The sequence below is a fragment of the Coccinella septempunctata genome, chromosome 1 (assembly GCF_907165205.1).
Source record: "Coccinella septempunctata chromosome 1, icCocSept1.1, whole genome shotgun sequence".
NCBI classification, from domain to species: Eukaryota; Metazoa; Arthropoda; class Insecta; order Coleoptera; family Coccinellidae; genus Coccinella; species Coccinella septempunctata.
In genome coordinates, this window is record NC_058189.1 from 10,942,087 (window position 1) to 10,954,367 (window position 12,281).

A 12,281-nucleotide genomic window follows, 5' to 3' on the forward strand; every position below is an offset into this window, starting at 1 on the left:
GAGGTTATTTCAGAAATCGATCGATATGTTATCAAACATTAAAGCATACTTGGATTTACTTTAGCAATTAAATTCCACCTACTGCGTAACGACAACTCGATTAAATTATCGTTATGAAGCGAATATCAATTTCCCCTCTGGCTTTACTTTCTGGTTATCGACGCTATAATGTACACTGATCGAATCACATAGATTCCAATCTCATTTGCCTGGTAGTATCTAGAGAGAAAAATATAATTTTCCAGTTGCCATTATGTCCCTATAATCTGATGTGGCAATTGTACTTTGGATATCAGATCTTATACAATAAGGCTAGAGCCCTTTTAAAGTGGCACCTCAAGATCTCTAACATATAACTAAAAATGGGGAAAAAATGAAATTATCTAGTTCAAATCTAATCGAATTGATGATATGGCCAATTCCATTCCGATTTGTTGATATTTCTACCAACATATTATAGTTGGGGAGCCCACGATGCTAAATCTGGATTTACTCGAGCGTCAGGGAGACCTAGTGGATTTTGAAGATTAGGTGGTAGAAAGAAAAAAAGGTCTTACGATGTATGCACTTTCAGCGGTGGGAGAAGCGTCTGCAGGTTTTCGAAGATGTAAAATTATCTTCAGATATACATATTCAAGCATGTCAAGATTAAGATACTTTATATGCCCTACGTGTCTCTGATGATGAATTCATGCTTATCTGACAGTTTGCGCGGTGGGACTGACCGTACGGAAGAGTTGAGAATGGAAAAAAAATTTTTTTCCAGCGTGTCAGATTTTGGAGGATATGTTAATTAGACCCAAAGGAAGCTATTTTTCAAGGGACTGACAATTTGGACGTGACGCAAGGTCACAGCGGTCCTTTGAAAATGTAAAAAAAAAATCGTTACTTGTACATACTCGTGCGTATCAGATTTTCCTACAGATGGCTAATCTCGGTGTTGTAAACGTGTTGACCCATTAATCTGACACTAATCAGGAGGGGTTTTCTTAATCTGACACTTTGAAGATGATAAACATTCTTTTTTTTTCGAATATTTCCCTGCCTGTACCTCTAATCGTTCTTGTATTCCTTATGAAAGTTGTATATAATGAAATTCTACACAACTTTTGTTGTTGCTTCAGCATGTATCGCTAAACACCTCGCATTAATCGCCATATATCTTAAAAACGTTTGAACGTAGAAAAAATTGCTTGGGACAAAATTTGTAGGAAATGTTATGCTTTATTACTTTCAAAATGGTAAACAAAATTTTTTTTCGAGCGTGTCAGATTTCGAGAGTACATTTCAATTGGAGCCAATGGAAGCTATTTTTCAATAGACTGATAATTCGGACGTGAAGCAACGTCACAGCAGTCTTTTGAAAAAAAAATCGTTACTTGTACATACTTGAGCGTGTTAGATCTTCATACAGATGGTTAATCTCGGTGTTGCAGATATGTTGACCCATTAATCTGACAATAATCATGGGGGGTTTTCTCAATCTGACAGTTTGAAGATGAGAACAATGCATTTTTCAAAATATCTCCCTTACTGTACCTCTAATCTTTGCTATATTCATCATGAAAGTTTAAGATGATGAAATTCTATACAACTTTTGTTTGAAGCAATTTCACATTCTCCCAACAGTTTTCGAGCTAGAGGGTGATAAATGCGAGGAGCTTAGCCACATATGCAAAAGGCCAAAGTCAATGTAGAAACCCATCCTAATGTACACTCATCGCCATATACCCCAAAACATTTGAACGAAGAAAAAATTGCTTCGGACAAATTTGTAGAAAATGTTATGCTCTTCTTTTATAATGAATGCGAAACCAATTTGAGGCCCTGGAGAGGAGGTAATTCAAAAAAACTGATTTTTGTGACCTTCGTGGCCGATTTTTATTGTTTCGGCATGCTTAATCTGTCAGATGATATTTTTTCCATTATTCTTGAATCATTAGCTTCAAAATATGCAAAAAAATCCACTGCGCTTGAGAATATACTGGTTTTTTCCGCATTTTTGGCGCTCTCCCACACATTTTCGTCACGCTTAAATTGTCAGATTAAGATAGTGCATACTTTTCAACATGTAATTAACCACTATATTTCTTCCGGTGAATTATTTTTGCTGTGACATTTTAATCTACTGTCGTTCGATTTTCACACCCTGTATGTTTTTACCACACCAAAAGCTTTTCAAGGCATATTTGGTCCTTATATTTCTATTCTTAGTGTATGACCCAGTAGTTATGAATCACCATGAATATTATCACTGAATGCTATAACAATGTTTTCTCAAAAATAACGAGAATAACGTTCTTTTTCGGTAAGAGTTGGTGAATGACTCTCGTCGGAGGTGCCGGTTTCTAGTGGAGTCCCTCAGGGGTCTGTGCTTGGGCCCATATTGTTCATTCTGTACGTTGCTGATATTCCTGACTTGGTTGCTTCCAGCTACGGTGCATATGCTGATGACATCAAATTGTACAGTAGTGCCCTCACACCCAATAAACACAGATACGTGGAAGTAACGTTGAGTTCTTCACGTAACGCTACGTTGAGAAACCGGCAAATGTCGTTAGGAAATACGTGTTTCCTTCTAGTGGTACAGTAACGTAGCGGACAATCTTTTTGGAATGGAAATTCTACGAGAATATAACGTTGCCATTCGATTGAAGTAACGTTGCTACAATACGAAATTCAAATGTTGATTTTAAAATAAATATTTATTTGCTTTTCTGCCCACCACCCACTAGTCTTGTGATTCTTCCCATCAGCCAACATTATATCTCTCACCACACTAGGTTCATCGAGACAACCGCAAACATTCATCACCGCCGGGATTCGAACCTGCTACCTCTGGCGTCCTACCCTACATCGCTGCCAACGAGACCGCTAAAGAAACGTTACATATTGATGACTACAGTAACGAGTCGTTGAATGGTATCGTATTCAACGTTAATTTAATGTTTCTCACTTCCTATCGAATACTCGTTGAGGGTGCACTTAAATAAAACGTTTCATGTTGGTGGATTCAGTAACCAGCTTGATCATAAACGTTGATTATATGTGAAATCAACGTATGGTGGAATTTAGGTTTCTAAATAACGTTACAAAATTCAACGAGTAACCCACCACATATAAACGTATAATACACGTGTGTGTGTTTATTGCTTTGTGAACACCAACAATTGGTTTACCATGAATAAGCTAACAATAAATGAATCAAAAACTAGTTTAATACTTTTTCGTACTAAGCAATGTCAAATATCTGCACCAAGCAACATTAATCTTGGAAATAACAACATAAAACCTGTCACAAGCACTAAATTCTTGGTTGTTACTATAGATGAATTTCTTAATTGGGACACACACATTGAAAAGGTCTGTTTGAAATTATCTAGCATTGGTTATGGAATCAGGGTCGTAGCTCAATACATGAATGTTAATACATTAAAAATTTTATACCATGCAAATTTTGAATCTGTTCTCAGATTTGGTATTATTTTTTGGGGTAGCAATGCAAGTGTGGAATCAGTATTTGTTGTGCAAAAAAGAGTAATGAGAACCATGTGCAAAATGAAGTTTAGGGACTCTTGTAGAGGCAAATTCAAGCTTATGAATATAATGACTGTATATGCCTTGTACATTTATGAATGTCTTTTGTTTGTATTCAAGAATAGAGATAAGTTCCAAAACGATGTCAATCATAGCTATTTCACGAGAAACAGAGATCTTTTCTATCCATATCATAGGTTAACTCTGAGTGAAAAGGGACCATACTATATGTGTATCCGAGTTTTTAATAAATTGCCGCATCACATTAAGTGTGTAGAAGGTGTATTTAAGTTTAAGAATTTAATTAAGAGAATTTTGATAGAACTGGAACCTTATGATCTTGAAGATTATTTTGGTTCTGACAATTTGTACTAAATTGTATGTACTGATTTTTGACGTCATTTCATCTTTTATGTAATGTTTTATATAAAACTTGAAATAAAGAAGATTTATCTATCTATCTATCTATTGGGCACCGCCGCAGCAGCTTCGGCAGGACCTTTAACAATATCATCGCGTGGTCGGAAATCTGGCAGCTACCATTGAATGTTACCAAGTGTAAAATGTTACATATAGGGAGGAATAATTCCAAGAGGACATATTTTATTCGCGATCAGGCACTGGCTCCTACTGATTGTCACAGTGATCTCGGAGTTCTTATTAGCGGTGACTTGTCGTGATCTCGTCACGTGGATTCCGTTGTAGCCAGGACTGCTCGTGTGAACTTTATGGTGCGGAAGGCTTTTCCCAAGTGTTCTCCAAAAACCTGCAAGTTGATGTTCGCGACGAATGCCCGACCAATTTTGGAATTCGCAGGTCCTGTATGGTGTCCAATCTTGGTGAGGGATAGAGAGCGCTTGGAGTCTGTCCAGCGGAACGTCACTAGAATACCCTATGGACTTTCTCCATCGCGCCCGTCATATGAGGAGAGGTTGCAGTTAATCGTTTTGACATCTTTTTTATGCATCGCCGCACCAAGGGAGATTCGATATTTGCTTGCCGAATTCTGTATGGTTTACTTGGCTGTGACTTGAGACATTTATTTCAACTCTCCACCTCCAATCTACGCGGTCACGCGATCAAGCGCTACCGCGAGAACTTCAGATCGACCCCAAGGGAGCACTTTCTGAGCAACAGGATTTTTCACCTTTGGAATTCGCTGACCGATGACGTCGTGTGTGCTACGTGTGTGTGAACTCTTTCAAGAACTTGCTGGACGTAGTGCTGTCCTCTGGTTGATTTTTGTTCTTTCTATGATTTTACTTGATTTCTATTTCTATGTTACATACTTTTTGTTTTGTAAATGAGGGTCATAGGTTTCTACCTCCCCTCTTCTCCTTCAACAATAATAATAATACATGATCACAATTGAAGAAGTAAAAACAGCTATCAGAGGACTACACAACTGGAAAACACCTGGGCCTGATGGATTACAGAACTTCTGGATCAAGAAACTTTGGATCATGCATGACAAATTGACATCCGCAATAAATGATGTCATTGAAAATCCTGAAAGAATGCCAGTATTCCTTACACATGGCACAACATACTTGTTACCTAAAGACCAAAGGAATACAGAAGACCCATCCAAGTACCGACCAATCACATGTCTTCCAACGATGTACAAATTAATCACATCGTGCATTTCAAACCGAATTCATAACCCTTGCGAAAGAAATAACATCATCGCCAGGCAACAGAAAGTATGCACCAAAGACAGACGAGGGTGCAAAGAACAACTAATAATAGATTCAGTTATCTGCAATCAAGCGTTCTCCAAGCGGAGGAATCTTTACGCTGCGTACGTAGACTACAAAAAAGCATTCGATTCTATACCTCACGAATGGCTCTTGACGATCTTGAAGATTTACAAGGTGGATCCCAATATTGTTAAGTTCCTGAAAAACGCCATGTCAACCTGGCGAACTAGTCTTCAAATGAAAGCAGCAGATTGCTCCATAACGACAGGACCTATTCCAATAAGACGCGGAATTTTCCAAGGAGACTCGCTTCTGCATAGCCCTGAATCCCTTGTCTCATAGATTGAATTCTACGGACTACGGATTTTCCATCAAGAGCGGCAGTAGAACTATAATGAAACTGAATCATCTCCTTTACATGGACGATTTGAAACTCTTCGCATCTACCAAAAAAACAAATGCAACAGATGCGGAAAATGGTAGAAGGATTCTCGGAAGACATCAAAATGAAGTTTGGACTAGAAAAATGTCGACTGCTGAACAGGAAAAATAAAAGATGGAACGTTCAAACTCAAGGAAGGTGCAGAAATTGAAGCATTAAAGGACACATACAAGTATCTAGGCATAAAACAGGCACGAAAAATCAATCCGACCCAGATGAAGAAGGAAAACGGAGGAGTTCACCCGAAGATTGAGAAGGATAATGAGAACTGGTCTTAACACCAAGAATCTGATAAAAGCAATTAACACCTACGCTTGCTCGGCGCTGAGCTATTCATTTGGTATCATCTCTTGGACGACCACCGATTTAGCAGCTTCACAGAGAAAAATAAGGACGATGCTGACTAAACACAATAAACATCACCCCAAAAGCTCAATAGAACGGACAGAGCTGCCACGACATCTTGGGGGTAGAGGAATTGTTGATTCGTCCAACCGTATGTCCCAGGAAATTGAAGGACTTCGAAAATATTTCCTGAGCAAGGCTGCTTCGTCAGAACTCCATCGAGTAGTTTGTTTTGCTGATAGTTCTACACCGTTAAAGCTACAACAGGATCACTTGGAAACCGTCGAACACTCTGCAGAAAGTAAAAGGCAGAAATTGATTGGCAAACCCTTGCATGGAAGGCACCAGAACGAGGTCAACCATGATTACGTCGACATATCTGCGTCGAATTACTGGTTGACTTCCGGAAGGTTGTTTCCTGAGACACAGGGCTTCATGCTCGCCATCCAGGATCAGATGATTCCAGCAAAAAATTACATGAAATCGCCAAGGATGCCTCAGTGGCGGACGATAGCTGTCGTTATGGCTGTGAAACACATGAAACTATCCAGCACATCTCCGGGGGATGTCAGAAATTCGCGGGCACGGAATACAAAAATAGACATGATGCTGTTGCCAAGATTCTTCACCAAGAATTGGCTCTAAAACACCAACTTCTAAGTTCAAAAAAGGTTCCTAAATACACTTACCATCCGGATGCTGTATTGGAAAATGAACATATCACAAGCTCTACTGGGATCGCAGGGTTCTCACAGACCGGACAATAACCCACAATAGACCAGATGTCATATTGCTCGATAAGGATGAAGACAGAGCACTATTCATCGACTTGGCAATTCCAAATAACAACAATCTTCTAGATAGGCACACTGAAAAAATTTCAAAATGCAGAGATCTCGAGGAACAAACCAGAGGACAGTGGAAGCTGAAAGATATCAAGACCATCCCTATTGTCATTTCATCTACAGACCTGATACCGAAGAAACTACTAAAGAAGCTTCAGTTGGACGAAAATATCTATAGAGTCATGCAGAAGGTGGTACTGCTCGGAACGGCGAGAACTGTACGCAAGTACATGGGGAATGCAGAGGTACACCGTCTGCTCCGACAGGAAATGTGGAGCGACCCGGACCCGACCACCACCACGAGCTCGAAAACCTGGAAAGGGCTCCAACAGAGCTTCATCCTTTTGATATCTGGGATAAGTGAATTTTCCTCTGGAGAGGAGTGTGAAAGCCGCAAGGCTGAAATCATAATAACGTTCGTAAACACGTGGAGAAAAGTCCAAGCTTCAACACGCAAGATTCCTATTGGTTAAATCTTATTATTTTTATTTGTTTTGGCCACAGCCTCCATTTACGATCTATTCAGTTTTCACAATGGACGAGCAAAATATTAATGAAATTTATCAAAAACCACCGGCTCGTGTTTTACATAAGCATACCCTGAAAGTTTTTACCAAGTGCGTTCGTCTTGGTATGTTTATTGCAGTAAAATGGAGAATATACGCTCTCGATCTTTTTGTTAAAATTTTCGATGAAACCAACCTATTTTTTGCTGTTTGTTAAATCTTGTACCTATGCAAAACTAGGAAAAGTTATTTGAGTACAAAGAAATGTTTGCAATTATTTTATTGTCCAAAATATTCACGCAGCAGGTTTTTGGTATTTTACTATGGAATTTGTGAAATGAACCCCGAGTTTCATAAAGTTTCATCCGGGAGTCAACGCTTGATTGACGAATAGATGTCAATTTGTTTTCAGTCGATAATTCAGTCATGAGTCCATTCAGAATATCATTCTCGCATCAAATTATGATATTCATACGTCCATTCAATGATTCTCAATTGCTTCTTTTTAAATATATTCAGAAATAAAAAGATTTCGTTTCAGAAATCGATCGACTGTCAAATCGTTTATCGACAATCAAAGTTTTATGAAACCCTCTGCTGAAGTTTTTCACTGATATTCCAGACCTGATATCGCTGGATTACGTAACATTCCTGCACCCAGACCAGCACCACCTTTGGAGGAAATTGAAACCACACCACGGAGGCAGGCCTCAGTAGATGCAGAAGCAATACGAATCATCATTCACGATGTTGACTCCGGCGGAGGCTCTTCAGCTAAGAAAAGAGTCATTTTGAGGAGGGATCCATCGGATAAAGCACATAGAAGTGAGTTTTTGTTTTCAAGTTATTGTCCCAATGAGTAAATTCTTCGATTTTCAGTTGTAGATATTAGTTTAATTCAAGAAAGAATGTAAATGCTCATTGCGCAAGTTCAAATATTTGTTTTCATTGATTCTAGTTACCAGAAGAAATAAAACTTCTGTATATTAATGGATATCGCATCTATTTTGAGGGCCCATTCAATCATGGCATCATTTTTTTGAGTAGCCATGTATGAGAAAGTTTAGGTCGTTAAACGCAAGGTGTCGCATCGATTCATTTAATACTTCGATGCCGCTGCTGGCTTTCAACAAAAAGGCCTCTGCTTCATTCAGTCGGCATCGTATGGTTGAGTTATGTGATACTGACGAGCAAAACCGGTCTATCATTACTCACCATCGATGTCGGTATGTTCATGGTATACTGAAAGTGTAGACGGATTTTAAAATATCAAAGATTAAAGAGAAAAAAGATATGAAACGCCTTCATATCTCTACTACTAAAAACTGACTACATTTTGGTCAGCGAAAACACGTTGAAAACGTATCAAGACAGAAAACTGTTTCATATCGACTTTGTTGAGACCATCCTGAGCGACAAAACAAAAGTCTGGTTTTGTTTTGTGACCAGGATGTAAATGTTAGTTGTCATCTGAACATTGTTTGGTATCAATTGATATGAATGGAAAACGCTATCGTATGTGGTAGCTATATTCTTATTGAAATTTAAGAAAAATGCACAAAAATTGGACTACAAATAAAGCTTTGACTAGGACACAAAAGTATAGATAAACAAAAAATAAATTTACGTGGATCAACAGTTCTCAATTGATCTGCAGTAAAATGTTCATTGCACATGGTAAGTAGTGTTTGCCGAAATCATTATTGTCTTAATGTCCTGAAAATTTCATTCACTTTGGAGCACTGAAAATAAAATCAATGAATGACCGTTTCACATATTACGGGTTTTAATACTTACGCTACCTTTTTCCTTACTTGAGTAAAAGATCATAATTTCCCCTTAATAGGCAGTTCATGCAAGGGATACTTTCTGCAAACAACAATTCACGTGGATGAACAGTTCTCAATTGACCTGCAGTAAAATGTTCACTGCACATGGTGTAGTTAGTAGTGTTTGCTGAAGTAATTGTCTTCAAGCCCTGAGAATTTTATCCACTTCGGAGCACTGAAAATTAGAATCAATGACAGATTCACATTGAGTGAAAAACTTAATCTCGGAAAATCCATTTCATTATTTGATCCACAATTCCTCACCATTCAATGATTTTCGAACGATATTTTGGTGTTTTCACCAAGTAATAAGACAAAAAAATACAATAATCAGCAAATAGAACGAGGTAGTTACAAAAAGCGGTACGAGAATTAAAACATTCAAAACCTCTTTGATCAAAATGGACATCTTAAATCTTCTGTCATTCTGCATTTTGTAGTCCTCTTTTCGATTCAATAGAAACTCTCAAATAACATGTTTGTGCAAAAACTAATAAACATCAGAAGATTCTCCTCTAGTGCAATTCTCTATAATTCACATTTTTTATTGATAGGTACAATCTAAGCAATTCTATAACCTCAATCTATATTAGACCTTAAATAGACCAATATTTTCTAAAGCCCGTCAGACTCCGTTTCAACCAAATTCCAAGAAGATTTAGCAATCTTTTTGACCAAATTCATCGTTTAGTACAGTTTTAGATGAAAAATAAATACACGCTAATAGGAACAAGTCATGATTCTGGCAACGGAATTGTAGAAGGAGTTTCACCGATCATACGAATTTTTTTTTCATTTTCTCGTGAATTCTCCAATGCTATTACAAAAAAAAAAAACAGAACAAATTAATTTTCTAGTAGGGTTCATGTCACCTAACTATAGCAGAAGTTAGAAAAGTAGAATAGTAAATGCCTCACATCTAGATTACTCAAAAGGACGCATAGAAATTGAATTGAAAATCCAATTTTCTTCTTATCGTGTTCCTTTCAGGATCACAATTGGAGTTGAACAAGTTGAATCGGAAAATTTTCTGTAAATACAGGAACGAAGAATTCGCTTAGAAACCAATTTGGCTAACATATTCGCAAAGTTCAGCTAGCATGAAATACATTTCTGGTGGTATGAAGGATCGTTAAAATTGAGGTGGTGTTTTCCTTCGAGAGTTTCAAAAACATATTTACAAAGATCCATAACCATTACCAATTTCACTGGAACGTAGGAATTTCAGCGCATGTATTTCCGAAGCTTTTTATATTATGAATAATTTCGGTATATACAGGGCATAAATAGTTGTACTGTTGAGACAAAATTGAAGGGTTGTTTCCTTTGCTTTTTAAAACAAAAAGTACGATTTTTGTACAATCTCCCCACATTACGCATTCTGCTCTCAGTCCCAATGGGAAATTGAACAACTATATGAGTTACTGATATCTTTTCATTCATACAAATCCAAATATACATATAAAATAAAAAACAAAACAAAATATCGCTATTTTTTGTAATAAATATTCATTTTAATCCAGGAACGGCATGCATGTTCTATCCTAACTGATAAAGAAAAATCAGAGCCGTTACAATCAATAATTATAAATTGAAAGTCATGAAAAATCTAACAACCTCCATATAGAAAAACTGGCGTTCTTCAGCTGTCTTAGATTTAGACGAAAAAACCTATATTTTTAAAAAACTGCCGAAAATAATCTTTATAATGTATATTTGAAACCAGAAGGGTGTACCATTTGAAAAATAAGATTTTTTAGGTTTACGATGTTTTTATGCATTTCCTAGTACTGAATTATTAATGCCCATAGAAAATACTACAAATTTGCCCCTTAAAAAGTACTGAAAATGTTCCCATTTAAACGTTTTAGTACGACCAATATTGACTGAGATAGCTATTGGGTAAAATATAAACAATCACCCGGTACATTAGATTGGGTTTCTTTATTGACCTTGGCCTGACCTTATAGAAATAGAAGATTTTGCGTGAAAGTGGAAGGAGAATGCTCCACAACAAGAGATATAGAGGCTGGAGTACCCCAAGGGTTAGTACTTGGGCCACTTCTGTACAACATATACATTCGCGATATTCCGGAAAAACCAAGAACCATGCTAACGTTATATGCTGATGACACAAGTATAGCAACTCGATACCGCAACCCAGAAGTAATAGAACGAGTTCTACAAGAAACGATTGACGAAACAAATGACTTGTGCATAAAGTGGAAAATCAAGCTCAATGGACAAACGAGCCAAGCAATATTACTACAGAAGAGAAGACTGCGACCCACAACGAATCTAGAAGTTGACGGCGAAGAAATCGACTGGAAAATGAAGCCAAATGAAATATTTAGGAATAACGCTTGACAAAGCCGACAACGGACTTACTTGGAAAAGTCATATCAAACAAACAATCGACAAAACGAAAGCAGCGATGAATAGACGCTACCCTCTAATAGGAAGAAGAAGCCACATGTCGAAAGAGACAAAATTGAATATAATCAAAGCCGTTGCTAGGCCTCAACTGACTCATGGATCAGTTGCCTGGGGTTTCGCGGCAAAAAGCCACATCAAAAGAATTCAGGCCAATGAAAACAAGCTGCTACGATGTGCAATAGATGCACCTTGGTTTATCAGGAGTAGACAGATTTATAGGGACCTAAAATGGGAAACCATAACGGAATTCATGAACAGAAAAGCAGAAAAATTATTCGAAACAGCTAAAAACCATCCGAATCAAGAACTCAGAAGACTAGGGGACTACGACCCAGAGGAAGACAAAAGGAGAATGCGAATTTACCGAAGGAGAACAAGAGATTAATTAAGAAGAGATTAAAATAAGAACATGAACTTATTGAAAAATCTAATAAAGTGTTATCCAATAGAGGATGAACACGTAAATCCCAGCACGATAGTGTGCGAGAAGAAAACCGACTAAGAGATGAACGGCTTATAGACAAATGCCCGGAACCAATATTCAAGAAGCAGTTAAGGGTTTTTAGTGGGTCTCGAGCTCAGGAGAGTGAGAATCCCCACACTTGTTCCCCCTCAGGAGAGGGTGGTTCGTCTGAATCCCT

At 37.7% G+C, this 12,281-nt stretch overlaps 1 protein-coding gene across 2 annotated transcripts in view; it reads left to right on the plus strand.

Annotated features, from left to right (window-relative positions):
- The window catches only part of LOC123319210 (regulating synaptic membrane exocytosis protein 1), a 301,043-nt gene that overhangs the window by 201,756 nt on the left and 87,006 nt on the right, over positions 1–12,281 (plus strand). For both annotated transcript variants that reach the window (XM_044906078.1, XM_044906085.1), the window contains one exon: positions 7,998–8,200. In XM_044906078.1, the coding sequence (XP_044762013.1) occupies positions 7,998–8,200 (203 nt within the window). The remainder of the gene's footprint in view (positions 1–7,997; positions 8,201–12,281) is intronic.